The following is a 27,599-nucleotide window of genomic DNA, read 5'->3' on the forward strand; positions in this document are numbered from 1 at the left end:
CTAAAAACAACATACAATAATCTTAAAACATTCAACAAACTTTAAAGCATTTAACAGAAGGAAGTTTAAAATAATAATATAAAAAAAACACTTAATTAAAGCTGTTTAAAAGTCCCTAATCAAAGGTATAAGAAAAAAAAAGTTTTTAACCTGGATTTAAAAGCATTTACACTCGGGGCTGACTTCACTTCTGTTGGCAGCCTAATTCCATCTGTGTGCAGCAGAACAGCCAAATGCAGCTTCACCATGTTGTCTTGTACGCTATCTACTCGCCGTGTAGTGCAATTTTTTTGGTGACATTTTTGTAGGAAACACTTTTTTTAGTCAGCCAAATAGTGGCTGGATGACTGATTAGCACGTCCGCCTTCCAGCTGTCAAGTTTGGAGGCAGGACCCAAATGCAGGGGGGGCAACAAAAACAGGGCAAGGCAGGGATGCAAGTAAAAAAAAAAAAAAAAAAAAAGGCAAACGAGGTACTACTCTGTGAAAATAACCAAACTGAGAGCCAAAAAATAGACTAAAGCAACATAAACAGGAGGGAAACAAGACTTGGCATGGAAGGCAACATGGCAACTAGACAGCAACAGCAACAATGACTCAACCAGAAGTGAAAGAAAGCAGCGTAATTAAATCCACACGGTAACGAGAAAACAACAGACACCTGGGCCAGATACAAGAAGCTGATTGGTCAACACGCTGGGAAGGGAAGACGTGATTACACATAACGGGACAAGGGAAGAGACAAGGAATAAATAAGCAAAAGAAAAGAAAATCCCACCCCCACACAACCAAAACATGACACCAGCACTGAGGACGACGCAAGTTCGAGTCCTGGCTTCGGCCTTCCTGGATGGAGTTTGCATGTTTTACTAAGCTAACTGAAGGAAGCAAACGCTGCAGAGTCTCTGTCGAAGTTTCTGTTGATCGGCCACATTTGAGAGGGAAACTTTTGTGACGTAAACACATCACATACTCTTAATGTGGCAGTAAACAACATATTTCTCCACCCTTCAAGTTGAGAAGGGTCCTCATTTTCTGGGTGCCATTTTGTGAGCAAATGTCCAATATCCAACTTCACTTCAGTCGCATGTCCACGTTTTATACTGACACGTAAACACAATTATTTTAGTGAGAAATAAACATACTCGTGCGCAACATGCTGTCTTCCATCCATCATCGTTTTCATTATCCCGTCATTAATAAGCTTCCACAAGAAGCAAAAATAAAAACATCAGCATCGTTGGCATCTATTTGGAACGGCAATTAAGATGTGTGTCTCGCCTCTAATTGTAATTGCTGCAATTTAATGCCAGCACTCTGCGGCTTTTAGTCAATTCAGTCAGTCTGTCTGTCGGCGATGACGTTTTATTGATCAACTTTCTTGCTCATTAGGGTGGCTAATTGAGGCATCATCAGTGTAGCTAATTTAAATGTCAAAATAAAGGGTGGGGGAAGAATTTGACATATATATATATTTTTTTATTTAGTTTTGTTTCTGCTGTGCAGCTTCTGCACAGGTTCTTTCAAAGTTTGTTACACACACACAAGACTAGTACAACACTGCCCCCTTCAGTTCAAAGAAGACTTTATTTGTATGCACGAGGGCAACTATGAACTACTTTTTGCCTTTTTTTTGCAAAATTTCAGTATCTATCCGTCCATCCCTCCATCCATCCATCCATCCATCCAAATTAAATGAACAGGACAACATAAAAACACAGCTCAAGGAAGGTAGTACTACTATCACTTCTAATTTTACAGTTCATGATTTTATCAATCTTGTTTGTTTTTTCTAATACGGACACAAAAAAAAAATGCTAAATTAAAAATACAATATTTTAATAATTTTAATTATTATTAATTATATAATTATATAATTAAATATATAATTATAATATATAATTATATTATATATAATTAGTAATTAAGTATAATTATAATTAATTAAAAAATATGTTAATAACATTTTTATTGCACAAATAACCTGTGTACTACTTGGAGCTTGGAGGGGAAAAATATTTTGGGGAAAAAAAAAAAAAGTATATACAGTTTGCCCACAATGTTAGATGCTGACATAAAGATATGTATATATATATATATATATATATATATATATATATATATATATATGAAGACCGATAATTATACTATTTTTTCCCCTTTAAAATGAGATGAAATGAATGGCAATATTCTCTGATCTGTTCTCCAATTGTTTCAAATTGTTTAGCAAGGCTACAGTTTTCATGAACATTCCTTCATTTTTCATCGCGTTTGTGTCACATAACACCACCTTACGACTGTCATTCTCCAAGCAGAATAAATCAATTTACGCTCAATCTATCCGTTTATGTCTGGAAAGTGAGGCGCAATAATGATGGATTCAGATGACGGCTGATGGTTTCATCGTTGTTGTGTTGCCGTCTATTATTCTAATCGATATACTTTTTGGTGACAACACCGAAGTACAAATCCAAGCGTGGCATGCGCTTGACCTTGAAGCGACTCCACGGGAGCGCCTGCTGGCTGAGGTTTTTGTTTGAAATCACTCATCTTCCACTCGAACAAGGATGTGAGAAAAACAAGAGCACGCGGAACCTTCTGCCAAATGAACATGATGCAGGACAGCGCAGACTTTCTGTTTGGACACCGATTGCAGGTCTGCATATTGTCCTTTTTTTTGCCGCATAATGGGAAAAGGACCCTTGACGAGATCCTCCGTTTGTAATCCCTCAAAGAAGAAGAATGTGGAGTCGGCCTACGTTGCGGCGTGAAATGAAGGATTCGTGTGACAAACGGGACGGAAGAAACACAACTCAAAACAGTGTTTGGCCCACAGCCTGCAAACAGACAAAATTGATGTTGTTTATGTTGAGGAATTCTGAGGAGATTTGGTAGATGCGTTGTTAAGAGTCAACATTTTTTTTCAATAGACACATTTAAAACATTCCCATGCTCAAGTGGAATAACTAGCTAAAATTAGAGCATGTTTTTTTTTGTTTTTTTTCCTGAACACATGATTGAATATAGTTCAACAAATTACTCATCTTGTGGTTCTTTTCACTACTGTAGTCGTTTAACAAATGCCACAGTGGGACCACAGATGGAAGGTGGCCAGACTACAACGTTTAACACATAATATGATGATAAACAACGTTAACTAAAACAGCACCAAAGTCTTTTTAATGAGATGAAACACGAAGTTGGACACCGTCAGGGAAGCGGTTCTGTCGGCCGAAGCAGAATTCTCCAAATATGCTCGTTACTAGTGCTGTCACTATCAATTTTTGTTTTTTTTTTAGAATCAATTAATCTAGCAATTGTTTAAGTGGTTAATCGACCAATTCGATTGATTTTAATTTTGTATTAGTGTATTACAAAAGCATTTTTTCCCTGTTTAACTAGTGATTGGTGTTTATTTCGTACTTCGTATTTGTATAGTAATTTAAAAAGGGGATTGATGTTGTACTATTTTACTGGTTCAAGTCATTGTTTTCCAAAGTAAAAACGCAGATGTTTGAAAATATCTTATTTTGAATAAACATAGAAGTTAATCTTTCGTCAAGAAGTACAGAAATTACCGTTGACATTTTGTAATCATAGGATTTGGACAATTTTAAATTGAAAAAATAACTTTGAACGATTACTGGATCATCAAAATGGTTGTCGATTTTGATAACGTGATGATTTGTCAAATCGATTCATTTTGACAGCTGGAGTTCTTACTGGGCGGATGACTGGTTAGCACGTCTCCCTCCCAAGTGCAGAGGACGTCAGATCGAGTCCGGATCTTCCGTCTTCCTGGGCGGAGTTTGCATGTTCTTCCCAATCCATTCACAAATTTGAACCGCGCTTTGAACCGGACTTGCGCTGGGCATGAAAATAGGGCCTGTAATGTTCACATTGGCTTCCTTTTTGAACTGCTGAATAACTAAATAAAGCAAACTCGATACTTTCTAGCTTTTAACTCATTCACTGCCATTGACGGAAAAAGACGTCAAATTTTTGCTGGGCAGGCAGCGAATGTGTTAAAAAGGTTGCCAAAGCTCCGTCTGTACACAAGAGGCCACTTTTTCCTTGATGTTGAGGCGACCCAACTGTCCTTCTGCTGGTCTATGTCAATTGTCAAAAGCGACTGCAGCAAGACGCTCCAATCCCGAGTTGCATCTCAACAGCCAACTGTCAGTCTGGGCTGCTTTTAATCATGAGCATGGAAGAAGCATCTGTGAACATTTACTGCTACTTCTCCACCACACATAAACATCACAATGTTTGTATATTTTTAGCACAGGGCAACAATTTTATATGACCCGGGACTGCCTTGAGGGACGTTTTTATGTTGTTTAGAAAATTAAATGCGTGAGAGTTTTTATTTGATTTTATTCGTTGCCACATAAAAATACCTGTTTCGCCAGTACACGATATTATTGTTTGCATAAATGTTTTTTTTTTTTTTTTACAAGTATCAGAAGACAGACATTGCCGCGTGAGCTATTTTTATTTGATTTAAGCAGATTCGTGCCAAATATAAAAAGTATTCCGTGTATTGGAACATTTCTTCAATATTTTTCACTGTGGCATGTTTAAAGTCGACATATTGCGCTCTGTCACTGTTTACAGTTGTCCTCTTTTGGATATAACAACTACGGTTGATGAATCCGCCCCATCCAAATCACCCAAGTGTGTACACAGAACTGTCGTTAACAGTTGATAAACATCTGAGATACAAATGATTGCAACACCGTCCGTTAGTTGGGGGACAAACAGATCAAATTATTTTGTAATGAATGTGATTTTTCTTTCAATTTTGAAGTTTCTATGTTACTACATTTATGGAACATGAAACATGGTATTTTTGTTATCCAAATCAAGTATGTGTTGGATACTTATACAGACTGAACAAAAGGGGTCCAAGGACTGACCCTTGGGGGATCCCACATGTCATTGCTGTTTGTTCAGATTAAAAATTTCTACTGGTCACAAAGTAACGTTTTTTTTCCCTGAACCAGCCTGTTCAACACTATATTATGATCAATTGTATCATTTTAAGGTATAGTACTCGGTATTGGTTAGTACTCAAATAGTGAATACTCATACTGGCATTAGTCTGAAAAAAAAAAATCACATTAAACATCCCTACTTGCAGTTCTAACCTAAATTAAGGGCATGTGGATATTATGGATGGAATGGATCCGCGTAGGGAGCTTTTGCAGAGGTGAAGACGCATTTCAGTCTCTGTGGCCCGCCTGGATTAAGAACAAATGGAGCAGTTAGGAAGAATGAAGTGGGTTGAGTCCGATGTCACAACCCTGTTAACACCCTTAACGGCAGTTTTTACGACTTGCCGCGGGTCCGCTTGGCCATGTTTGAGAGTGGCATTGGATAAAGCTGTAAATTGAAAAGGCACAATGTTTTGTCATGTGTTACGATGGGGGTGTGATGGCTGGGGGACTCAAAAGCGGAGAAACGTGACCGGAAGACAAACTGGCGGGACAATATATGGCGTCTTATTTCCAGTCACTCAATAAATAACTGGATGGGACGTGAGCAGACCGGGCATGATGTGAGAAGGGAACAGTTGACGTGGCATGGCGGGAGAGACTTGAGAAGACGTGGAGACTGGAGCTGATGTGGAGAACTTGAACTGATGTGAAGAACTTGAACTGACGTGAAGAACCTGAGCTGAAGTGAAGAACTTGAGCTGACATGAAGATGTCCCTAACCCTAACCTAAACCCTAACCCTAACGTGACTAGATGTGGGGAGAACGTGACCAGACATGGGGAGAACGTGAAGAACTTGAGCTGACATGAAGATGTCCCTAACCCTAACCTAAACCCTAACCCTAACGTGACCAGACGTGGGGAGAGGTGGGGAGAACGTGACCAGACGTGGGGAGAACGTGACCAGACGTGGAGAGAATGTGACCAGACGTGGGGAGAACGTGACCAGACGTAGGGAGAACGTGACCAGACATGGGGAGAACGTGAAGAACTTGAGCTGACATGAAGATGTCCCTAACCCTAACCTAAACCCTAACCCTAACGTGACCAGACGTGGGGAGAGGTGGGGAGAACGTGACCAGAGTTGGGGAGAACGTGACCAGACGTAGGGAGAACGTGACCAGACGTGGAGAGAACGTGACCAGACGTGGGGAGAACGTGACCAGATGTGGGGAGAACGTGACCAGATGTGGGGAGAACGTGACCAGACGTGGAGAAATTTGACTAAACATAGAAAACTTGAACAAACAGAGAAACTAGCAACGCAGCTGAGCACTGGACAAGACAAGACAAGACAAGACAAGACAAGACAAGACAAGACAAGACAAGACAAGACGAGACGAGACGAGGTTTCCTACACAGCAACAATGCTGACACAAAGACGTGAGCCAAACAGCACACCCTTATACCTACACTAACGAACCACTAACAGGACACACCTGGTAGACACAGCAGGCAGGAGGAACCAATTAGCCACACTCAGGTGAGAAGGGAAGGGAAGACACACGCAGGTGGACAAGGTTAACACTAACGAGACTAGGGGAGACAAAACGGTCAAAAGATGACAAACACCTCAAAACTAAACAAAATCCCAACTCCACCGAACTGAAACTTAACAGGCTGCTTAAACGTGACACATCTTATGTTTAATCATCTGAACCACGTCGCAGCGGTCTTTGTTCCAAACAAAGTGTGTATTTACACTGGCTGTGTTGTCATTGAGTCAGGCGAGGAAATATGATGTCATGGATACCTGTGTCAAGGAAATGTGTTTGTTTTCCACTTTCACACTGCTCTTATGTGCTGAACGCCTCCATGATGAAGCCCCCAAACTAAACAGTAATTGGGTCAAATAGTAACTAAGGGAATTCCAATGATTCTCAGCAGGTTGAACACATGCGCCGTTCTTCACGATAAAGATGAGAAGTTGCAAATGAATGTAACTTCATCTCGTTACAGTTTCACTGGTTGATATTTCATTTTCAAACATCTCGCAAACCCCAAGCTGGACTGGGCAGCGACACGTTTTACTCTACTTGCTCCTAATATAGTCTTGCTCATCATCGCACCAGTCGTGTTATTAAGAAGGCGCACCTTTGTTTGGATCCATATCAACACGGCCGCATCTGGTGTTACACAATAAAAGGAAAAAAAAAGTGAACCGATGCTCATTTGTTTGTGTAGCACCACAATAAAAGACATAGAAATAAATACAAATATAAGACTGTTACATATTGTATATATTATATTGATTTGATAGTAAGTTATTGGTTCAATTCTACCTTACTAGGTGACTAAATGCCCCTGACTTATTGGTGTCTTTAGCGTGTGGCCAGTGATTGAATTCTTTTGGCCCTCAGGGTCGTACCCCAACCTGGACGTCGTGCTGATGCTGTTGTTTGGCGACCGAGCAACGCGGCGCTTTTGTGCACGGCGGTGTTGACCCAGGCGAAATGTTCCTGAGCGTCCATCGGCCCTGGGCTGTGTTCGCTCCCGCCGCCTGTTTGTTTTTCCAACCGAGAGCTGCCATTAAACACCAACAAGCGCGCCTCTCATCACTCTGCTCAACAAAGAATGTCAACGCTCACATGCTTTGTACGTGATGTATAATACACAGATACGGTTGCAGGAAAAAAGTATTACGAAGGATTACCTGCATAGTCACAAAATAGACATAATTGTTTGCAGAGCAACTCGGTGACGGGGGCGCTTATGTAAATGACAAAATGCAGAAATAAACAGATTACGAAGGATTCGCTTCGTTGTAGGAACGGACGAGTACCGATAAACTGAGAACTTATTTCAAGGTACGCTGATCCCGACGGTGGCCAATACCAGCAATGGACATCATTTTGGAGCAGAATTTTATGTCATCAAATTTTAAGGAAAAATACTATATTGACATTATATAGGTGTTTTTTATTAACTAGGACATTTTTAGCTATGAAAAATACAAGTTGTATCGGTAACTCCTCGAGTTGAGTGCCTTCTTACTCGTATGAATCGGTCTGAATAAAAAATGGTATAGAACTAACAATAACTACTTATATTGAAAATGTCCTTTGATTTCTTTTTCTCAATAAATGTGAGCTTTTAGGGCTTCGTTTTAAATGCATTTAGTTCAATATTACTGTAAATATGGCTATAGATAAAAAAGGAAGGTTGAACATTTCTTGACAATTTATTTTTCTATCTATTTTTTTTCTTATCCCCCACTCATTAAATGTTAATGACTGTGTTTGTTTATGCTTTTCGATGTCTTTCCTTGTGTGAAGCACATTGTGTGTGAAATGTGCAATACAAATAAACTTGCTTTGCCTAAAAACTCCATAAATAATAAAGTATTACTAAAGCTAATAAAAAGAATTTTCGAAAATAAAATAAAAAAAACACAACAACGGACTTGCTCTGAAAATGAAAAAAAAAAAAAAAAAAGTCAAATAAAATAAAAAATAACTATAGACTATAATAATAATAATATTAAAAAAAACTATTTCCACCCAGAAAACCACCAGGATGTCCACTTGTTTGGGAATTCTGGGAATGTTTAATATGTGATTGCTTTTTTTTTTTTTTTTTTTTTTTAGGGTTAGGGTTAGGGTATATTTCCTCTCTTCATCAGGAAAAAAAAATGAAGGAGGACATACCTGCAGGCATGTGAGAGCCAAACTGTTTACGCATCCGCGTAGCGTCTGCTCAACATTTCCCGAAGCATTTGGAGAAGATGGAAAACACTTGCAGCTGCGTGGATCAACTCGTGCTCGGACGTCGACGACGTGAGGCATCTTCATGTTGCCTCTCAACTTTCACTCCACTTTCACCTCCTTCATTTATGGTTATTTGTGAATTTCTTGTAACATCTTCATAACAGTTATGTTGAAAGAAGAGAAAGTACACTTAACTTTTTAAAAACTTTGTTAAAATCAAGCAGTTCATATTTTTTTTTAAGCCACTGGTTGTTGGGTAGAGTTCGACTATAACTGACCCACAGGCCAATAAAAAAAGAAATAAATAATAAAAAAAAAAGAAAAAGAAAAAAAAAAGGCATATACAGCCATGCCAACTATTAGTACTGTTTTTATCTGACAGAACAGTCGGTTGTTCTTCATCTCACTGTAAAACAGAATATTAAAATGTTCATTTCAACATTTGCCTTTCGCTCAAATGAAGGTTTTGTGGCTAAAGCTTGAGTTGGGCACCAAATAACTTCAGCATGTATTATTTCTTATGGTGAAATTTGAAAGTGAGCTGGTGTTGCATAACAGATTGAGGTAACTGCATTTATTGTTCTTTAATGGACAATTGATTTGATATACGCTGCATTAAAGATATATTAGAACGAAGGCCCCAAGTGCTGCATCTGCAGGAACCTAACGCAGAGTCAACACTCTTTCTTGCTTACAAACTTTTGAACAGTTTGATTCACTGCGCGTAGTTTGCAGCAGAAACTGTGCATCTGCCTTGTGTTTGGCTTTCGTGGTGTTGTTCGCTTCCATTGGCTCCCCATTATGTCACAAATCTTTGACTGTGTGGGAAGGGAGGGCTGACAGCACTCTTTTCTTCAGTTGCAGGTGTGCTTTTATCATTGAAATATGTCTCTGTTCGGGCCTACTGTGAGCCGAGCATATTCGCGCGTTTGTATTTGCTCCTTACGGAGCAAACAAGGTTAGTTGCTGAGCCTTTTTCTTGATTGGCTGGTCGGAGGAGGACCGGGTGGGAGAGGCCATCTGCTTGCTGGGATCTTCAGACACGTCAACTCCAACTATGGGCAGCACATGAGACGGGATTATGGACATGGAGTTGTACTTTTTCCTGCTCAGATGAACTTTGAGACCAACAGGAATCGGATTTGGAATCATCAGAATCATTTGGGGAAAAAAATCTCAAGGAAGGGTGGACTTGTGCAAAAATATTTCAATGCATCCAATGAATCTTCATTCAGCACCATGCAAAGTGGCACAACATCACAACTGTGTGCACCTGTGTGGTTAAAACCAAATAAAAAATAAAAAAATAATGCTGACATTTCAAGGAGATGAAGAAAAATGAAGTAACGGTCATTCTGAATGTAAACACGTCTTAGCGATGTCGTCCCCGCTGTCCATCCTGGACACGACCACCTTGGCAACTTTGCTCTTTTTGATCATCTCCAACCATCAGGTAAGTGAAAATATAGTCAGTCAAATATAGTAATCCAATGTCAGATTTAAAAACATATATATATATATATATATATATATATATATTATATATGCGATGCTCACGAAGAAACCAAATCTTGTACTTTGTGCTTGGAATTCCGAATGAGCCTGAAAGAGGAAAATAACCGAGTTGGGAGTGAATTTACTCTCAGCTTTTATTAAGAAAGGAAAATGTGTGTTCAGTTTGTTTAGACCCAAAGGAAAACAATCGCAGTGTTTAAAAAACGGGGAGTGCCCGTCTTTGCATAACTGTTGTGTGTGAAGTGCACGAAGATAAATTGATCCTCAGTGAACTGAAATGTCTCCAGTTTGTTGAGTGAAGTGGAAAATCTTCATGGCACTGCTGGTGGATGAGCCAAAAAAAAAAAAAAAAGTAACAAAAGATTTGTGGTGTTCACCTACTTGCTTATTTTGGTATGAAACGAAAATTTACAGTTTGTGCACTTTAAATGGTATTTATTGAAATATATGGTTTTCACTTGAAATGATTCAGTATGTATCATTCTTTAGTGATGTCCATTCATTGGTTAAAAAAATAAAATAAAATAATAATAATAATCAAAGTTGTGCAGAGCAACGAACAAGTTGCCACTAGGTGTCTCCAAATACCAAGAAACATACATGACACGATGAGAACCGTGCAAAAGTGCATGAAACTTTATAAATCATTTACTGCTATGCTATGTTATTTTTTTGGGGGGGCTGTGTTGTAAATAGGTGACATGTGCTTTATTGATGCATTTTATTTGACTTATCAAAGGTGTGCATTGCAGTAACGAAAGGAAACAACCATTGCTAATGAGTCCAGTTCAATGATTTTTTTCTTCTTACTTTTAAATCTGATATCCATCAGTTAGACGAAGCATGCAACATTTTTAGTCACGATAAAAACAAAAAGTGGGTAAGTCAATATAGAAGTGAAGGTGAGAAACACGCAATCAAGGGACGGCAAATAATATGTGTCGTGCTCAATCTCCTGTAAAAGTTTTTATTGTGTGTTCAAAATGGAGCTAAAAATAAATTGCAATCGACTAAATATGTCTTCCCATGGATAGTTTCTCCTTATAGGGGCAGAAATACAGTACAGTGCATGTACGCCTTTCAACATGAATTATTTACACGGTTTCCGAATTGTTTGTACTTTGGGTTATAATAAGATTATACAAGGTTAATAATTATTCAAATTATTTTCATATATACTGTATACAGTATAAGGCATTCTGTCTCACTGTTGAGAAGTCCCAGGTTGGAATACGCCCCCTTGTGGTTGGTGGGTTTTGTCCACTGACTTCCTTCCACATTCCAAAAAAAAACACACAAAAAAAACAAAAAAACAGGCATGTAATTTGGTGTTAATTGAAGACTCCAAATTGAGGGTTGGCCGTTTTATGTAAATTCATGTTTTCTCCAGAAATGGCCCTGAATTGAATGCAATGAACGGAATTCTCTATTTAACTTGTTTTTTTCTTCTTTTTTTTTTCCTGACTGCATGGAAGATGACCTGCTCGGTGCTTGAAAGTCTGATAGCGGAGCGCGCAGACTACTGGGAGGGCTGCAATAGAACTCTCACATCAAGCGCACGCCCCAAAACTGGTAAGATTGAGAAAAAATAAAATAAAATTCAATGCGCTGTACTTCGGACAACGGAACCTCGAACGTTAGCTGTTTTTCCACCGACAAGCCCAGGAACTTTGAGGTTCTGGGAGTTCTTTTGGTTGTCAAAGTTCAGCGCCAAAAACATGTGATAAGAAGTTTGATACTAATTTTCTGGAGTCCATGCAGGAGGAGGTCAAAGTGTAAAGTTGTTCGGTTCACTGCTGTGAAGTTGAAGCTTTGTATAATTCTAATTCTATCATCAATTTTATTGGTTCCATTGTCTGAGCAATATTACATGTGTTGACCTATGACCTGTGTGAAAAAAATTCAACTATTGCTGCTTTTCAGGAATCTACTGTAAGGGAACTTTTGACACGTTTGTGTGCTGGCCACATTCGCCGCCCGGGAACGTGTCCGTCCGCTGTCCTCCTTATTTACCGTGGATCAGCGTGGGTAATGTTTTTTTGTTTTGTTTTGCCTTTCACAACAAACAGCTATAGCGTTGGTGTCTAACAATAATAACAAAGAGCCTGAGAAATAATGACAAAATATTAAATACATTATTATGCTGGTAAGGACTCTTTCCACATCACTGTAAATGCATCTAAGAAAATTCTACTATCAAACGAACGGCTGCACATCGTTTCGGTGACTTTAATCCGCAAAGCTAATTTGCGTGTGAATTTCAAGCAGCTGCAGACATTTCGAGGAAGGCACACAGGGAATGCTTGGAAAACGGAAGATGGCGGCAGAAGGAAAATTCTTCAGAGCCTTGGAGAGACGATTCCGAATGTCAGGGAGAGCATTTTTTTCAAGACAAGGTGAGGAAGGATTCAGGTGGAATGGATGGACCGGACTTTTTAGACTCTGTTTGTTTGTTTGTACCATCTTGTTCACATTCATCTTTTTTGTTTTTGTAACGTAGATAGGGCTGGATTTAATCATTCGGATAAATCAATATTGAATTTCTAACTCTAACCCTTTTAACCTATTTTCCCACAAATGGCCAAGAAAATACAGTTTGAAGGCCATTTAAAAAAAAAAAATCTTAAGTTTTCTTGAAATTACTATTCAAATGAATTGAAAATGATTTGCTTACATTTATAAAAGACCTGATTTATTGCACTTTTAATTTATATTTACAATTACTGAATTAGACTTCTGAAAATAATCTTGTATAATAATACGTGTTAAAATTCACGTTGGAATTTAATGTTTGTGGAGTCTTTATCATGTGCTTGACATTTAAGAAGAATTGATGTTCCATAATTAATATCGGGTTGAAGTGAAAGTGAATCAAAATGGGGGAAAAAAAAAATAAAAATCGAAATTGAATCGAAGTCAAATTGAGGAAATTAGAATCGACACCCAGCCCAAGTGTTAAAGCAACTGTAAATGAATCTGTGAATACTGACATATTTTCAAACTAATGTTTCATAGAAATGACTTGTTTGGAATTCTGCAAATATTAGCAACCATTCAAACAGAATCTCTGATTGGCTGATCGGGTCAGTTTTTCTCCATTCTCAAATGATCTCTTGACATTGTGCTTTCTTTGTATTTTTATTTTTGTAATGAATTTACAGTCCAAAATGTCCAAAGAATTTTGTTTCCAGATCCATCATTCCTCACGACTAACCCGTAACACAGAATGAAGTCATCGACGAAAACATTTGATTTCAAATAAAGGCAAAATGCGGAGCCTGTACTGTGTTCATTTGTCAAGTCAAGTTGTTTTTATATCGCTCACAAGTCTCAAGGGGCTTCACATGCCCGCAGTTGACAAGTATCAACGACGTCCCCCTGATCCAACCACAAAAGCGTTACTGTCTTCTGTATTCCCATGAACAGGAAGAGCAAATGCTTCGGCAGAACGCCCTGCGGGTCGTCTCCGTCATCGGCTATTCACTCTCCTTGTCTTCCCTCATGTTTGCGACACTCATCATGGGCATGTTCAGGTCAGTCATCGTGTTCAACAAATGCACATGTACAACTCGGAAATGTTGCTATTTTCTTTATTTTTTGCTGGTTTAGGATTCATATTGCAATTAACTCCTGAAATACAAAAACATGCAATACTTTATTTCTTATGAAATGTCTGGCGAGATGGCAGGCCCCACATTCCTCTGTGGACTTTCAATTCAATTTAAATATTTTTCCCAGCATAAAATAGAATGGTGTCATCAGCAAACAAACTACATTTGAACAATTTTGAAATGGTTCTAATATCATTCACATCAATGAGAAAAAATTACGGGCCCCAGAATTGATCCCTGGGGCGCCCCACAAGTTACATAACCGTGTTTTGATGGTCTTATTATTAAATTCAACCAAAACCTTTTGTATTTTTTTTTAATAACTGGCAACCCATTAATGTGTGACACCTCTTATACCATATTTAAACAATTTGTGCAATAATATTTCATGATCTAAGTTGTCAAAAGCTTTTTGTAAATCCACAAAAACACTTACTAAAACACTTTTATCCACGCTGTGTGCAAATTTCTTCAGTTAACTCCATTCATGTCTTGGTAGTTGAGTGATTGGAGCGAAACCCATATTGGCTATTACCGTATTTTCCGCACGATAAGGCGCACCTAAAAGCCTTCAATTTTTTTTCAAAATCTGACCATGCGCCTTATATACGGATCAATATTGAGCCGCAACAGGTCTCGCTGTCAAGACGCTATCGGTGACCCTGCACGATCGGTGACGCGCATGCGCAGAAGATCCCGCCATCTTGGATCGCTAGCTAATGCTAATACTTTCCCTCAGAGAAAATAATAAAACAGCTGTTGATTCATTTTGGGAGTTGTCAGAAAGCTGCTTCGTAATCTATTTATAAAGTTTGACTGACCTATCTTACTGTTTTGTTGACATTCCCTTTAGCGCAGCACCATCTAATGGATGCATAACGTAACCCCAGCCTCTACTGTAGCGACTTTATATGGAAAAAGTTTGAAAATATGTCATTCATTGAAGGTGCGCCTTATAGTGCGGAAAATACAGTACTTAAAATGTTATACTTGTCTATGAATTTATTTAATTTTGTCGCAAACAATTTTTCCAACATCTTGTTGGGAGTAGAAATATCGGTCTACAGTTCAAAAAAATCATTCTTATTTCCTTTTTTTGAAGAATGGCACTTTTTTTTAATTTTTTTTTTTAGCTATTTTCATTTGTTCTGGGAAAATTGCCGTTACAAATGTTCTATGATTCTATCAGTAAATAAATCAGTCAGAATTTTTTTTTTCCTTATTTCTAATGTACCATTAATGGATTGTGTGTGTTTTGTTAATTTCCTGGAAGGTTTTCTTTCAGTTGACTTTCACATGGAGGCGTCATTAACGAGCATGTGCTTTTCGATGACGTCAGGCTCACGTTGTCCTTTTAAGCTGCAGTCACGTCACAGTCGGCAGATAACCGGTTCCGATCTATTTTTCAGTCCGATTTGAAAGAGGCCCGATCCAAGCGTATCCGATTCCAATTCTCACGCCGTTCTCTTTATGCTGTAAATGATATCCAGACTCTGACATTTAGTTGAAAAAAATAAGTTTGATGTGAGAGGGGCGGCAATTCTAAACACCAGACATACAAAGTGACAGTCAATGTTTCTGATTTTGATCGATCATGACTATAATCTCGGTAAAATATTCACAAAACAGCAGTATTTATCTTCTGTAATGATTTCACATGTATATGTGAAGAGTGAATGGAGAGTTTCTCCCTTCTCTTGTTTCCCAGGAAGCTCCATTGTACCAGGAACTACATTCACATGAATCTGTTCGTCTCATTCATCCTGAGAGCCGTTGCTGTCATTTCGAAAGAAATCGTTTTGTACATCATGTATTCCAACCTACCCAAGGATGACCCTGGATGGACTTCATATTCAAGTTCTCCGGTTAGAATCACCCATTAACACGTAAAATGGGGTACACCCATACTGATTTTTTTTATTTTATCATGTTAAACCACTTCCCCCCAAAAAAATGACTCACCCCAAACAGCGCAAAATCTACCAAATATGGGCTGACTACTATTTCCACCTACAATTGCGAGCCATCTCCCCCCCAAACCAGGAATCTGGTGTAGCACCAACACTGACTGACGTAGGAGTCATTTTGTGAGTAATTACAATTGTCAACCCAAACAGTGAGAAAATAATCACCCCAACACTGCACCGTAAGGTAATCAGGACGGACAATCTTTCAGTCACTGGATAATCAGGCCTTGGCTGACTTTGATCAGCAGCAGATCATCAGTATGTTTACATCCGCTTAAGCAGAGAATTCAGATTTAGTCGCGTCTTGTAAATAGTATTTCAACGGTGAGACTAAACCATCCTCGTTTTATTGTCTTTTTTTCTCCCTTTCACAGATATCAGTGATGTGCAAATTCTCAAAAGTGGCCATGGAGTATTTTGTGGCCTGTAATTATTTCTGGCTTTTGGTGGAAGCTATTTTCCTTCACACATTGCTCTTTACTGCCGTGTTGACCAAGCGACGCCTGTTGAAGAATTACATGATGTTAGGATGGGGTATGTCCTTTTTTTTTATTTTTTATACAGTACTAAGAATAAAAATGATAAAGAACTAATGGACCGGTTACTAGTATAATACTACTTCTACTGAAGAAAGAATGATGCTCTGTTAGTTGGGGTATTTCCATTTCTCATTTTCATGAAAGAAAAACACAAAGAGCAACTGTTGGACTGGTTGGTATGATGCAATCGGTGCAAGCGGCATAATTTGATTTGTTCCCAAAAGATACGGTACACACATTCCTGTTGCTCTCATTTCAGCATTTAAAAAAAATAATACTAACAAGATTTGACTGTAAGACACAATGATGTATTTTCAGGAATGCCTGTCTTCTTTGTGACACCATGGACAGTTGTTAAGGTTGTATATGAAAACACAGGGTAAGTGCACTCGCTTCACTTTAATGAATGAAATGAATCATTTTACGATTAAACATGCTTCACTTTTTCCATCGTTTATTCCGAAGGTGCTGGTCAATTGTGAACAGATGGTTTTGGTGGATAATAAAAGGCCCAATCACTTTGTCAGTGCTGGTAAGTGTCAGGCCCTCCACACACATTATGATGTGCTCCGACCCGACTTGGAACGGACTACTGAAAATAACGACACAGCATGTTGTACTGTGTCATTTTAATTAAACTATCAAATGAGTAGGGATATTGAAAGTCTCACCCCATTAGCTTGTATATACTCGGGTGTTCATGTACGGAGTCACAGGAGTGCCCAAATTGATAGGAAATACAAACACAATCAATAAAAGAGAGCATCAATCAATCAAAGAAAGCACTTACAAATGCAGCTATATAAAGACATTCAATAAAAGAACATTTACAAATACAGACATACAAAGCCATTCAATAAAAGAGAACATTTAGTCGGAGTGCCAAAATTAATAGGAAAAACAAAGACAATCAAAAAAGGAGAACATTTACAAATGTAGTCATATGGAGGCAATCAATAAAAGAGACTATTTACAAATCCAGACATATAAAGGCAACCAATAAAAGAGTACATTTACAAAAGCAGTCATATAAAGACAATCAATAAAGGAAAACATTAACATTTGGCATTTGCTTATTTCGTTTTGTTATTGAACGGACTTGAATGCCTCACGCCTTGGAACAACAATTGCCCCGCCCATAGCAATGGCCTTGGGCTGACCATTTATTTTTTTTTTTTTACGAATGCGTGCTTGTCAAGACTGTCTGAAGTGGGGTTTTTTTTTTTGGGGGGGGGGGGCCGCCCCTAATCTGCCCAGCCTGACTAGTTGATACCTAATCACACGATTCGCCACGCCCAAGGCCATTGCTATGGACGGGGCATTTGTTTTTCCTAGACGTGAGGCATTCAAGTCCATTCAATAACAAAACGGAATAAGCAAAAGCCAAATGGGGAAAGCATTTGTAAATGTTCTCTTTTATTGAATGTCTTTGTATGTCTGGATGAGGTCATTCGAAAAAGGAACCCTTGTGCATTGTAATACAATAATGCGATTGCTAATCCAGCCACTGTAATTATTTTATGACGTTCGTAATGTTGCTCACATTACATTTAATGCACATTGCAGATCATTTTCTTCATATTCATCAAGATTCTGCTGCTGCTGCTTTCCAAGCTCAAAGCGGATCAGGTGAAATTTACCGACTACAGATACAGGTATTTCCCCCGGAGTTGAACTATAACCCTTTCGGTTAAGTTAGGACATAAACTCTGAGCAGCACATGACTCCTTGATAATGATGATCATCATTCACAGCACTGTACGATACCGTTGATAATTTGGATAAGAAATTATCTATCGATCCTGAGGGAAATTGGACTAATTCAAGCGTATCCCACATTCATTTTTTGCTTCTCACTCACCTCAATTGACACAATCCAGAGGCAACGTTCATATAACTTTTCCAACCACTGAGCCAGATGACATTTTAAATGGAAAAGAAAAAAAAATCATATAGTTCCCATGAGGTATTTGCGACAAAATGAAGCATGGTCATATGTTTTGACGAATGCCAGTTTAGCCAGGGCAACGCTGGTGTTGATTCCTCTCCTGGGAATCCACGAAGTCGTCTTCACTGTGCTCGTCGACGAATGCATGGAGGGAAGCAGTCGCTACGCTCGCGACTTCATCAATCTCACCATCAGCTCGTTTCAGGTAAGAAAAATAATGTTTGCATACCTAGCGATGTTTCTATAATGCAATCTTTTTTTTTAATAATGTACTTTCCTTTTACAGGGGTTCTTGGTTGGCGTATTGTATTGCTTCGCTAATGGAGAGGTACGTTTTGATGTCGTGTCCATATTTCAGCACACTGGCACACTCCAAGCCCATTTTGGGGGGTGCTTGAGCACCTCTAAATTGAATACTAGCCCCCCTAAGAGAGTCTTTATTTTTTTTTAGATGTCCTTTTTAAATAAGCTACTCTACGAACATGTATTATATAATTGAAATGTATTATATTTTAACAACAAAATTAAAGCAAGCTAGACAAGATTTCAGTTGGTCAGAGACGGCATCATCGTCTTCTGTTTGAATTGGAATAGGAGAAGCTAGCTGCTATATGTCTCGTTAAATATTAGAGCTAATGTGCTACTAACAAGCTAACTGATACTGCTAATGTCCACGACCAAAAAGCATTTCTCTTTCATCAATGTGGGAATGAAATTGCGCTAAAATGTGCTAAATGATTAATTTGATCTTGGAGGCTGCGAGATCAGCACCTCGAAAACCTCTGACCATAGAATGGCCCCTGGCTCAGTTCCACTTGCTAATTTACTAGCAACTTCTCACAGCATGTCATAGCTGTCACCCTAATGACGACAAGTGGTCTTAAAAAAAAAAAAAAAAAAAGAGTTAACATGTCTTCCACAACATTGAGCCCAAGATCTACTTGCCAAAGCATTTTTATCACAGCCACAAAGCTCTATAGCTAGCGGTTAGCAACAGTTAGCAGTCCCTTTTCAAACGTATACAGGATTTCTTTTCTCAATCTGTCCAATACAATCATCATTTTCTGTTTGTCTGTGATTAGGTACAAGCTGAGATGAAGAAGCGCTGGCAGATTTTCTTGATCAACAACAATTTCCAGTTCAGGAGCTGTTTTCAGGGCGCGCCGCTCAAGCACCTGTGGAAGTGCACGAAAAAGAACCGCCCGCAATGCCAACAAAGAAACTCCCGCGATGAAGGAGCGACTTCAACTTTCACCGTGCGCCCACACCTGCTCCAGGTGGATCTCCAAGCGAGCGGCGGAGCCCGGCATGGCAAAGGAGAGAACAAACGTCAGGTGGCGAAAGGATGTGACACAACTGGTCTTGACTTTCTGACGAGGAAGAGTCTGTCCAGTAGTGACGGGGAAATCACGCTCGGGGAGACCATGGAGGAGATTCTGGAGGAGAGCGAGTTCTGAATGCATTTAGCTTCTTTATCAGAGACGATGACGATCAAGACTGCGGTTTCAATCATCGAAAGACACTTTCCACTACGAACGGAGGAATGTTCAATGACTCAAATGTCATGTGTAAAAGTATCTGCTTTTACACATGTGAACAACAAACAATTACGTCATTTATCGAATCACATTTTACCATGTAATACAATATTGCACACTGCTTTTGTTGACCATTTAGAAATATCACGATGCCAATACATCTGGACCCTTATGGACACCTCTGAAATGTAGATGTTGTGTGCTGAGAGTGTTTAAGATTCGATCTATTTATTCACATCGAGAGGCAGAAACTCAGAGATGCTGCGCACAGGAACAGGTGAACAATAACCCGACAAACAACACACACTACTCAGACAGCTTATATAGCGAATCTATCAATCTCATCATAGAGCGTGGCTAGACATCGTATGACATGAAATTCTCATGTTGGCTGTCGACCCATCCATCACACAGTACCAACGATTCCTGACATCGCACACATCACACAGACGAAAAAACTAGTTGAAACTGGATGCTGTTACATCAAGACCAAAACAGACACGTAACGGGTCGTGAACTCTGACGCACGGTCATGAACTCTACTCAAACTTAACCCAGGCGTGACCCCAGACATGAGACCAGACCCAAACATTACTCCTGCATGACTCGAGTCATGACATTAGAAGCATGTTTTGCCAGGTGCTTCAGGCCTTAATAGGTTAAAAGTGGTTCAATTAATTCAATGTAGGCTATTTGTTATTTAAAATGTGAATATTGGGGATTGAATGTGTGCAACAAACATTTTCATCTACTTTATAGATCAAGAATTGAGATTTACTTGCAATTTAATCTCACAGTATAGTCTCTGTCTACCGCAGTGTAGCAGATTTTAAATCAAACAGATAAATCAACAAAATAACCAGAAAATTGTAGGCTATCATAATAGCATCAATTCTAAATTATATTAGTATGTCTTTTTAAGCCACAAATAGACGCTAGGGGGCAGCAAGCTGCAACTGCAGCAGCAGCAGTGACGCGCCGCGAAAGATGAACTGCTTCCGGGTCAAGGAGAAACCGGCTTGCGAAAAACGGTTTACGGCCACATTTCATTTCCTGATTTGTGCTAAATAAATACATAATAGAACATCGGATAAGGGCTCGTTTCCCGTTTTTCATTTTCATTTTTATTTCATCAAAAACGGGGGACGACTCGTTTCCCGTTATTTGTTCATATACATCAAAACACAAAACGGAAATCGGTTTGTTTTCCGTGTCCTTGCTTCAGAAGGAAAAACGAATGGCCGAAAAGTACACGGACCTAAAGATCGTCTGCTCTATTTGGGAACCAACACCACTCAGTATTTAAATTAAAGCTGCAGATAAAAGTATTAAGAGTTCTTATTAGGCATCATTGTGACCGGTTTTCGGCTTTTTGATGGTTCTGACCAAGTCATTTCAAAATAAGATACTGCCCAGGGGTTAAATCTAGCACACTGAAGACTCCTGACCCAATCACGCTTGACATTGACAAATGTAATTGCCATCAATGGCGACCGACCTTTTCTTTATTTACATTCTTACGTTTGGCTGGAGGGGCATCACAGTGGATGTGTGCGTCATGTGAGCGTTTTACGCACGCCCCGTTTGAAACCAATGGTCACGCTGGATGAGTCACGAGAGGAGGCTGGAGGTTGTCCACAGCGGCGTATGCGGGCTCTCGCCACACTCGAGTCGGCTGCCGAACATGCCTGGATCGGCCATGAACGGCGTCTCGGAGCGGAGCGGATATATCACCCGTGTTCAGAGCTTCAGCGCGTGTCACCGCTTGCACAGGTATTCTTGTTGTCTTTCGGTAGCGGTTTCGAGGATGTTAAATGAATTCAGCAAGCTTCGCCGCTCGGCGACGACTCCGGATGTGGAGTATTTTTGCTTGTGGCCGCTGTGCTGGAGGGAGGAACGAGGAAAGCGCCTACGCAAGCAGGAACTGTGTGATAATCTCTACTTTGTCCACATGACTGTGTGGGTTTGACCTGTTTGATTGTTTAGGTGCAACAATTGTTTGGCGGCAGACATTCTAAACTGGCGTATGTTTGTGTTTGTGTGTGCGAAAAGACGACCACTGTGCTGCTTTTATGGGTTAGGAGAAACCGGAGGCCTACTGGCAACCATTGCCCTATAAAATTGATTTTTCTCTTCGAAGCAAAACTGAAGTGATTTGTGTGGTCAATGTTACACCAAAATTTCATAGGTACTGGCCTCGCCAGAGTTATTTATTGGCAGTTAAAGTTTGAAAGTTGACCTATCTTTCGGAGTACTGTAGGCTCTGTGTGTAAAATTTCTGAGAAGGTTGATATTTTAGATGTGACCGTTTTTTCTGCTAAGTCAGAGTTTCAAACGTTCATAACTGTCTTAATCTTTATCGTATTTCTAAGGTTGATAATCATTGGCAAACTTTCTAAACACAAACAAACATGTAATAATGATTTAAAAAAAAAAAAAAAAAAAAGGACCCAGGTGTACAAACTAATTGTCGAGAGCAAAACATAGTTTGTTTATGTCAGTTTTGGCACTCTAACATGCAAAAGAAGAAAGAACCTGTAAATCTGTTGCTTCAGACTTTCTGTTTGTACTGGAAGGAAGTCAAGTACACACAGTATATATTAACCGTGGTTCTCATCACCTTTTGCAGTGTTCACCTGACTGATGAAGATAATATAAAGGTGTATGGGAAATGTAACAATCCTCACGGCCATGGACACAACTACAAAGGTTGGTTGTTTTTTGTTTTTTTTTCAAATGAGAAACATACTGATGCATCTTATCATGTGCTTTTGTTTTGTCGATGTCTTCGCTGCATTTGCATGCCATATCTGTGTAAACTTGAATACTTGGCGGATGCTAAGTAATGTGAACATTTTCAGCACAAATAGTTGTTTTTAGTTTCTCTTGTGATTGAATGCGATTGCGCAAATGGCATCAAATGCTGATTACAAGGCCCCACAATCATATCATCATGGCTGACTTTGCTCAGCTTGATTATTAGACATTTGTGTTGTTCTACAAGGAATTTGGTTTGTGTTGTATGTTTTACGCAGATGAAAGGAACTTGTGACAATGTGACAAAATGTATATGCACAAAGCACTTGCGCGTTCAACGTATTAATGCACCCAACCTTCAGGTTCGGTGGAACATACTGTTGATGTGATGTAAAACTCCTAAATCCTTAACCCGCTCAAAAAGAAGAGGGTCCGATCCTTGCTTTAACACTATGCTAATTAATATGGCCAATAAAGCAACCACCAACAAGTCTGGTCTGTAGCCTCCTCTTCGGCCAAGTCTTCTCTTCTTCTCTGCTGGGGTCCGCCGATCTCTGCCGCGTCAATATTTTGAAGCAGATGTAATGTCTCTACTGTTGTCACCCCATGGTAACATTTCTCTTAAGCCTTGCTGAAAAATTGGTTGCTATGGAAATCCGACAGCGTTGGCTATTAATGGAAAAAAGGCGGTACAAGCTGAGATTTTCCCAGAAACACGTCACGGCTATTTGTGCATCGAGTCCATTGCTGTCCACTGTCCACATTTCCCAATCATTAACGACAGTGTATTTCTTTCCGCAGTGGAGATAACTGTGCGTGGAAAGGTGAGTGTCACTTTTATTTTATTTTTTAACCTTCAATTACAGTGTGCTTCAGCATACAAGGTCTTAACAGTCATTCAAATGTAATGCCAGAGCCAGACATTTGCATAAAATCATTGAAGGAAATACTCTACTGCCTTTTATTCCTTTTTTTTTTTGTTGTGGTTCATTTTAATGCCTGGGAGCCACTCATTTGTCCAAACACATTTACATTTGGCGGCAAGTGTGCAATAAAATACATTTTCCCTGCACCCAAATTTTTGCTGTTCCATTTTTATCTTTGACTTGGACAAAACTATCACATCAAATCATCAGTTGCATTACTTTCTCACTTTCCATCAATGACGATGTTGAGGCTTGGACCACTGCATGAAGTCTTTGTTAGCACGTCCGACATTCTTTCGATGAGGTTAACAATCTGGACACTGTTGTGTAAAAAAAAAAAAAAAAATGCCTCATGCTCACAATTTCAGCTGCATGAATCCTTGCATTGTTGTCTCCAAAGTCATTCCAGGGAAAGACATTTAACATAAAGAGCCAGTTTGTACCCATCAGCCCACATGACCACTTTCCACTCAGTTCATGGAACCCACCTGCTACACCCTTGACATTTTTTTTTTTTTTTTTTTGAAGAGAACAGTGTACATTTAACTGTCTTTGTGCATGTGTGTTTCTGTGTAGATTGATCATATCACCGGCATGATAATGAACCTGACTGACTTGAAGAGGTGTATAGAGGTAAGAACAACAGAATAACAAAAAAATTGGTTTTTAATGTTAGAAATATTGTGTCAAAAAAATTAAGCCCTTTGAGATATGATATCCATGATAAAATACTAAGAAACAATTGTGTCACAAGCAAAACCAAATGGCAAATAAACCTTTCCATTGAGACAAAATTCTTAATAAAGTTTTTCATTGTGGTAATTTAACCTCATCAAATCTATTAAAAAAAAATACACAAACAGCAATGATAAAACCTTTAAAAAAAACAACAACAGCTATCCAGCCTTATGCAACCAAATCGAAAGCGAACGTTGTGAAAGAGATACTTATCTTATTTTAGTCACGACAGATACTAGAATGTATTGGCGAGCGATGACATGCTGAATCATGCTGAGTCACACATTTTGGGGGTATTTTTATTATTAATCTCAATCTTAAATATTATTTTATACTGCTGTGTAGGTATAAAATTAAAGCGGAAATGTTCAGGACTGACGCAGGTTGATACGCACACACTGTAATGTAACCGGTTCCGTGGTGTATGAAATGATAAAATCACAATTTGCCAATTCGTTGGAATTTACAGTATTCGGAACCGGCTCGTGACCGTGATGTAAAACTCAACCCGGGAGAAGGGATCAAAAAAATGACATCGCAGAAAAGACGCAAGAGGTTTCAACCAACAATAAAGTTCACTGACCTATTTGGACAACCAGCTAGCCACTGATGTTTCTCTTACGTCCTTTCTTGAAAGTGAGGAACGAAATTCTTCCCCGTTTTCGTGCTGATTACTCCAGTAGGACGACCACTTGAAATGATATTTTCGCTGGAGCGCGCCGGAGGACGCTGGAGCCTCCTCGGGCATGAAATCGGGCCATTTGCCGGCCCTCTATCTCCGGGACGCAAAGCCACTGACTGCTAGCCAGTGCTAGCTACTAGGAATGTAACGATAACGGCGATATCGTGATATAAAAACTGCCACAATATCGTCGTCGTCATGTTCACAATATTTAAATACAACACATTTGTTAAAAAAAAAAAAGTCATGTTGATTTCCGTTTGTGCAGTTCTAGCACCCTCTAGTGGCTAATTTATTAGTGCAATTTAATTTTCATTAGGGATGTTTTGGCCCTTCTATCTATGCTAATTGTCACATGAAGGGGAACCTAATTATTATTTTTTTCTTTACAATATTGTGCCAACTCCCCCACAATATCGTGATCATTTTCATATCGTGATAATATCGTATCGTGATGTCTGGATATCGTTACAGCCCTACCAGTTACAATATAAACCAGCCAAGTACAACAGCTCTCGATGCTAGCAGGAAGAAAAAACAAAACGTTAACTGAACTGCACGCCAATTTTTATCGAAGAATATGTCGTTGTTCGACATTCCAATGCGAATGTTGAGAATCGAAGGATAATTTGCAACATGTCTTAACGTGATTGACTGGATTTATCTGAACACTGACGCCATTTTGACAACATGAAGCAAAGTTGCATTCATTATAAAAATATTTACAATATGTGATCAAAAACAGAATGGAAATTTAAATGATTAAATTCCATTTTCAGGAAGTCATCATGATTCCACTTGATCATAAGAACCTCGATAAGGACGTCCCGTATTTTGCCACTGTTGCCAGGTACGTGTCTTCCTCCAACTTTGTCCACAATCTACTTTTTATTTTTTTATTTTATTTTTTTAATACATTGATTGGTGTCTTTAAAGCCGGGGTGTCAAACTCATTTTAATTCTTGGGCCACTTTCGCCAAGATTTGATCTCAAGTGGACCATATCAGTACGTCCATGGCCTAATAAGCTGTTGTGTAAAAAAAAAAAACCAGCAGATGACAATATTCTAATTTTTCTGCAAATTAATACATTATGAAATTATTCCATTTATTACTGCAGAGTAAGCTGAAATTTCGTAACAAAAATGAGTGCATTATTATTATTATTATTATTTACATCAAATACTAAATAACAGCCAAATTTCAGAATGTCATTGAAGTGGTTGTCAGTGGACAAAATGAGCAACAACAGTTAATTTTAGTGAAAAACTGCAGTTTGTCTTTTGTCCTCACAGGCCAGATTGGATTCTGGCCCACGGGCCGTATGTTTAGCACCCTGCTTTAAAAGGAGGATTTTGTGTTGTCTGTGCTTTTAAAACAGTAAACACGTCTAGTTCACTATGTATTTATCCTGCTGTTCTAAAAATAGATGTAGATTTTAAAAGTTGTTTTTCATCCTGTTTTTATTTGATGTTTTCACGTCTTATTCAAGGGACTTCATATTTTTAGGCAGAAATATTTGTCTTGAGTCCCACACTGTCCCACTGTCGTATGGTGTTCCACAGGGTTCAATGTTGGGGCCCCTGGTGTTTTCCTTGTATTTGCTACCGCTGGGTTCCATATTAACAAAATCATGCTATTTCAGATTTACTACATGTGCCGCTAGTCAGAAAAAAACACTTTCTCCTTTAAGGACACTTTTGTCTTGCCTGGACTAAATCAAAACTTGACGATGCAGCCTAGATGTTTGATATGAATGATAATTTTTTTGTAATTATTACTACTGCTTACTACCTTCTTTTTTTTTTTCTGTCTCCTAGCACGACTGAGAACCTGGCTGTTTACATATGGGACAACATGGCAAAGGCCATTGCACCTTACAATCTGTATGAAATAAAAATTCACGAGACAGATAAAAATATTGTCACATATCGAGGAGAGTAGATGTGAATGTCTGCACTCGTCAAAGTGTCGTTTACAACCTACTGTGAACTCAAAATGAGTTTTGTTAGACACGGGTGTCTTATGAGGCTGGTACTATTTTTAGATTGGTGAAAGTTGTGCTACTTTTGTACCAATTTCCAATTTTATTTATGGATAGCCCCTTGAGATTAACAGCCATCTCGTTTTTGAGGTGGGTTGAGATAATTTAAAGAGATACTCGCTGTCGTATTTCCTGTAAAATACATTTTCATCAATGATTGTGGACATTTTTGTGTGTGTGACAAGAATCTTTATGTATTGATATTGAAAATAAATTCTTAAATTAAATTCTCCATTGAGCTGAAGTTATTTTCAAATTCTTAAATCGTCTTGTCTCTGCTTCCCGCGTTGACATTGCATATTACTGAAAGATATAAGCGGTCGTTTAGAAATCCAAATTTAGTTTTTCTCAAACGATGTGAAACTGCATTATTATAATGACATGTTGGCTTGAGACCATTCTGTGTCGCATAATCTGTGATGGTATTTAGATTTTTAAACCCAACTGAACGTGAGATAATTTTTCCTTACTTTTTCCCAAGTAAGTTTTCACGACACAAGAAAACGCATCATGACTCGAGTATCGTCATAATTATTCATTGAGCAATGCATTGACACTCGCATCCTGCAGATCAAGGATGCTCGGCGCTCAACTCGAGTCCAGTTTTAATCTGGGATTTCATTTCAAGCG

At 38.9% G+C, this 27,599-nt stretch overlaps 2 protein-coding genes across 4 annotated transcripts; both read left to right on the top strand.

Annotated features, from left to right (window-relative positions):
• The first annotated feature begins 9,785 nt into the window (after positions 1 to 9,785).
• Positions 9,786 to 19,958, top strand: glp2r (glucagon-like peptide 2 receptor). Of its 2 annotated transcripts, none has more exons than XM_077502748.1 (13): positions 9,786 to 10,158; positions 11,696 to 11,792; positions 12,144 to 12,248; positions 12,486 to 12,616; positions 13,647 to 13,753; positions 15,540 to 15,696; positions 16,173 to 16,332; positions 16,656 to 16,716; positions 16,803 to 16,869; positions 17,904 to 17,992; positions 18,352 to 18,490; positions 18,572 to 18,613; positions 19,368 to 19,958. In XM_077502748.1, the coding sequence occupies exons 1-13, from the start codon at positions 10,084 to 10,086 to the stop codon at positions 19,740 to 19,742; spliced, it is 1,605 nt and encodes a 534-aa protein (XP_077358874.1). In that variant the 5' UTR covers positions 9,786 to 10,083; the 3' UTR covers positions 19,743 to 19,958. The 2 variants fall into 2 exon arrangements, with proteins under 2 accessions (XP_077358874.1, XP_077358876.1); XM_077502750.1 differs by having other exon boundaries at positions 12,489 to 12,616.
• A 1,049-nt stretch (positions 19,959 to 21,007) lies between these two features.
• Positions 21,008 to 27,213, top strand: pts (6-pyruvoyltetrahydropterin synthase). 2 transcript variants are annotated; one of them, XM_077503512.1, is made up of 6 exons: positions 21,008 to 21,596; positions 22,453 to 22,532; positions 23,382 to 23,404; positions 24,083 to 24,139; positions 25,706 to 25,776; positions 26,746 to 27,213. In XM_077503512.1, the coding sequence occupies exons 1-6, from the start codon at positions 21,430 to 21,432 to the stop codon at positions 26,867 to 26,869; spliced, it is 522 nt and encodes a 173-aa protein (XP_077359638.1). In that variant the 5' UTR covers positions 21,008 to 21,429; the 3' UTR covers positions 26,870 to 27,213. The 2 variants fall into 2 exon arrangements, with proteins under 2 accessions (XP_077359638.1, XP_077359639.1); XM_077503513.1 differs by lacking the exon at positions 21,008 to 21,596 and adding an exon at positions 21,604 to 21,782.
• Positions 27,214 to 27,599: the final 386 nt, after the last annotated feature.

Source organism: Festucalex cinctus, chromosome 17, assembly GCF_051991245.1.
Source record: "Festucalex cinctus isolate MCC-2025b chromosome 17, RoL_Fcin_1.0, whole genome shotgun sequence".
NCBI classification, from domain to species: domain Eukaryota; kingdom Metazoa; phylum Chordata; class Actinopteri; order Syngnathiformes; family Syngnathidae; genus Festucalex; species Festucalex cinctus.

What these genes read in the sequence shown, in the direction of transcription:
- glp2r (XM_077502748.1), top strand. Translation starts at nt 10,084, where the DNA reads ATGTCGTCCCCGCTGTCCATCCTGGACACGACCACCTTGGCAACTTTG. An exon ending in TTTACCGTGGATCAGCGTGG is followed by an intron (nt 12,249 to 12,485) that starts GTAATGTTTTTT and finishes GTGAATTTCAAG; the next exon opens with CAGCTGCAGACATTTCGAGG. An exon ending in CTTCATATTCAAGTTCTCCG is followed by an intron (nt 15,697 to 16,172) that starts GTTAGAATCACC and finishes TCCCTTTCACAG; the next exon opens with ATATCAGTGATGTGCAAATT.
- pts (XM_077503512.1), top strand. Translation starts at nt 21,430, where the DNA reads ATGAGTCACGAGAGGAGGCTGGAGGTTGTCCACAGCGGCGTATGCGGG. An exon ending in GCGTGTCACCGCTTGCACAG is followed by an intron (nt 21,597 to 22,452) that starts GTATTCTTGTTG and finishes CACCTTTTGCAG; the next exon opens with TGTTCACCTGACTGATGAAG. An exon ending in AGATAACTGTGCGTGGAAAG is followed by an intron (nt 23,405 to 24,082) that starts GTGAGTGTCACT and finishes GTTTCTGTGTAG; the next exon opens with ATTGATCATATCACCGGCAT.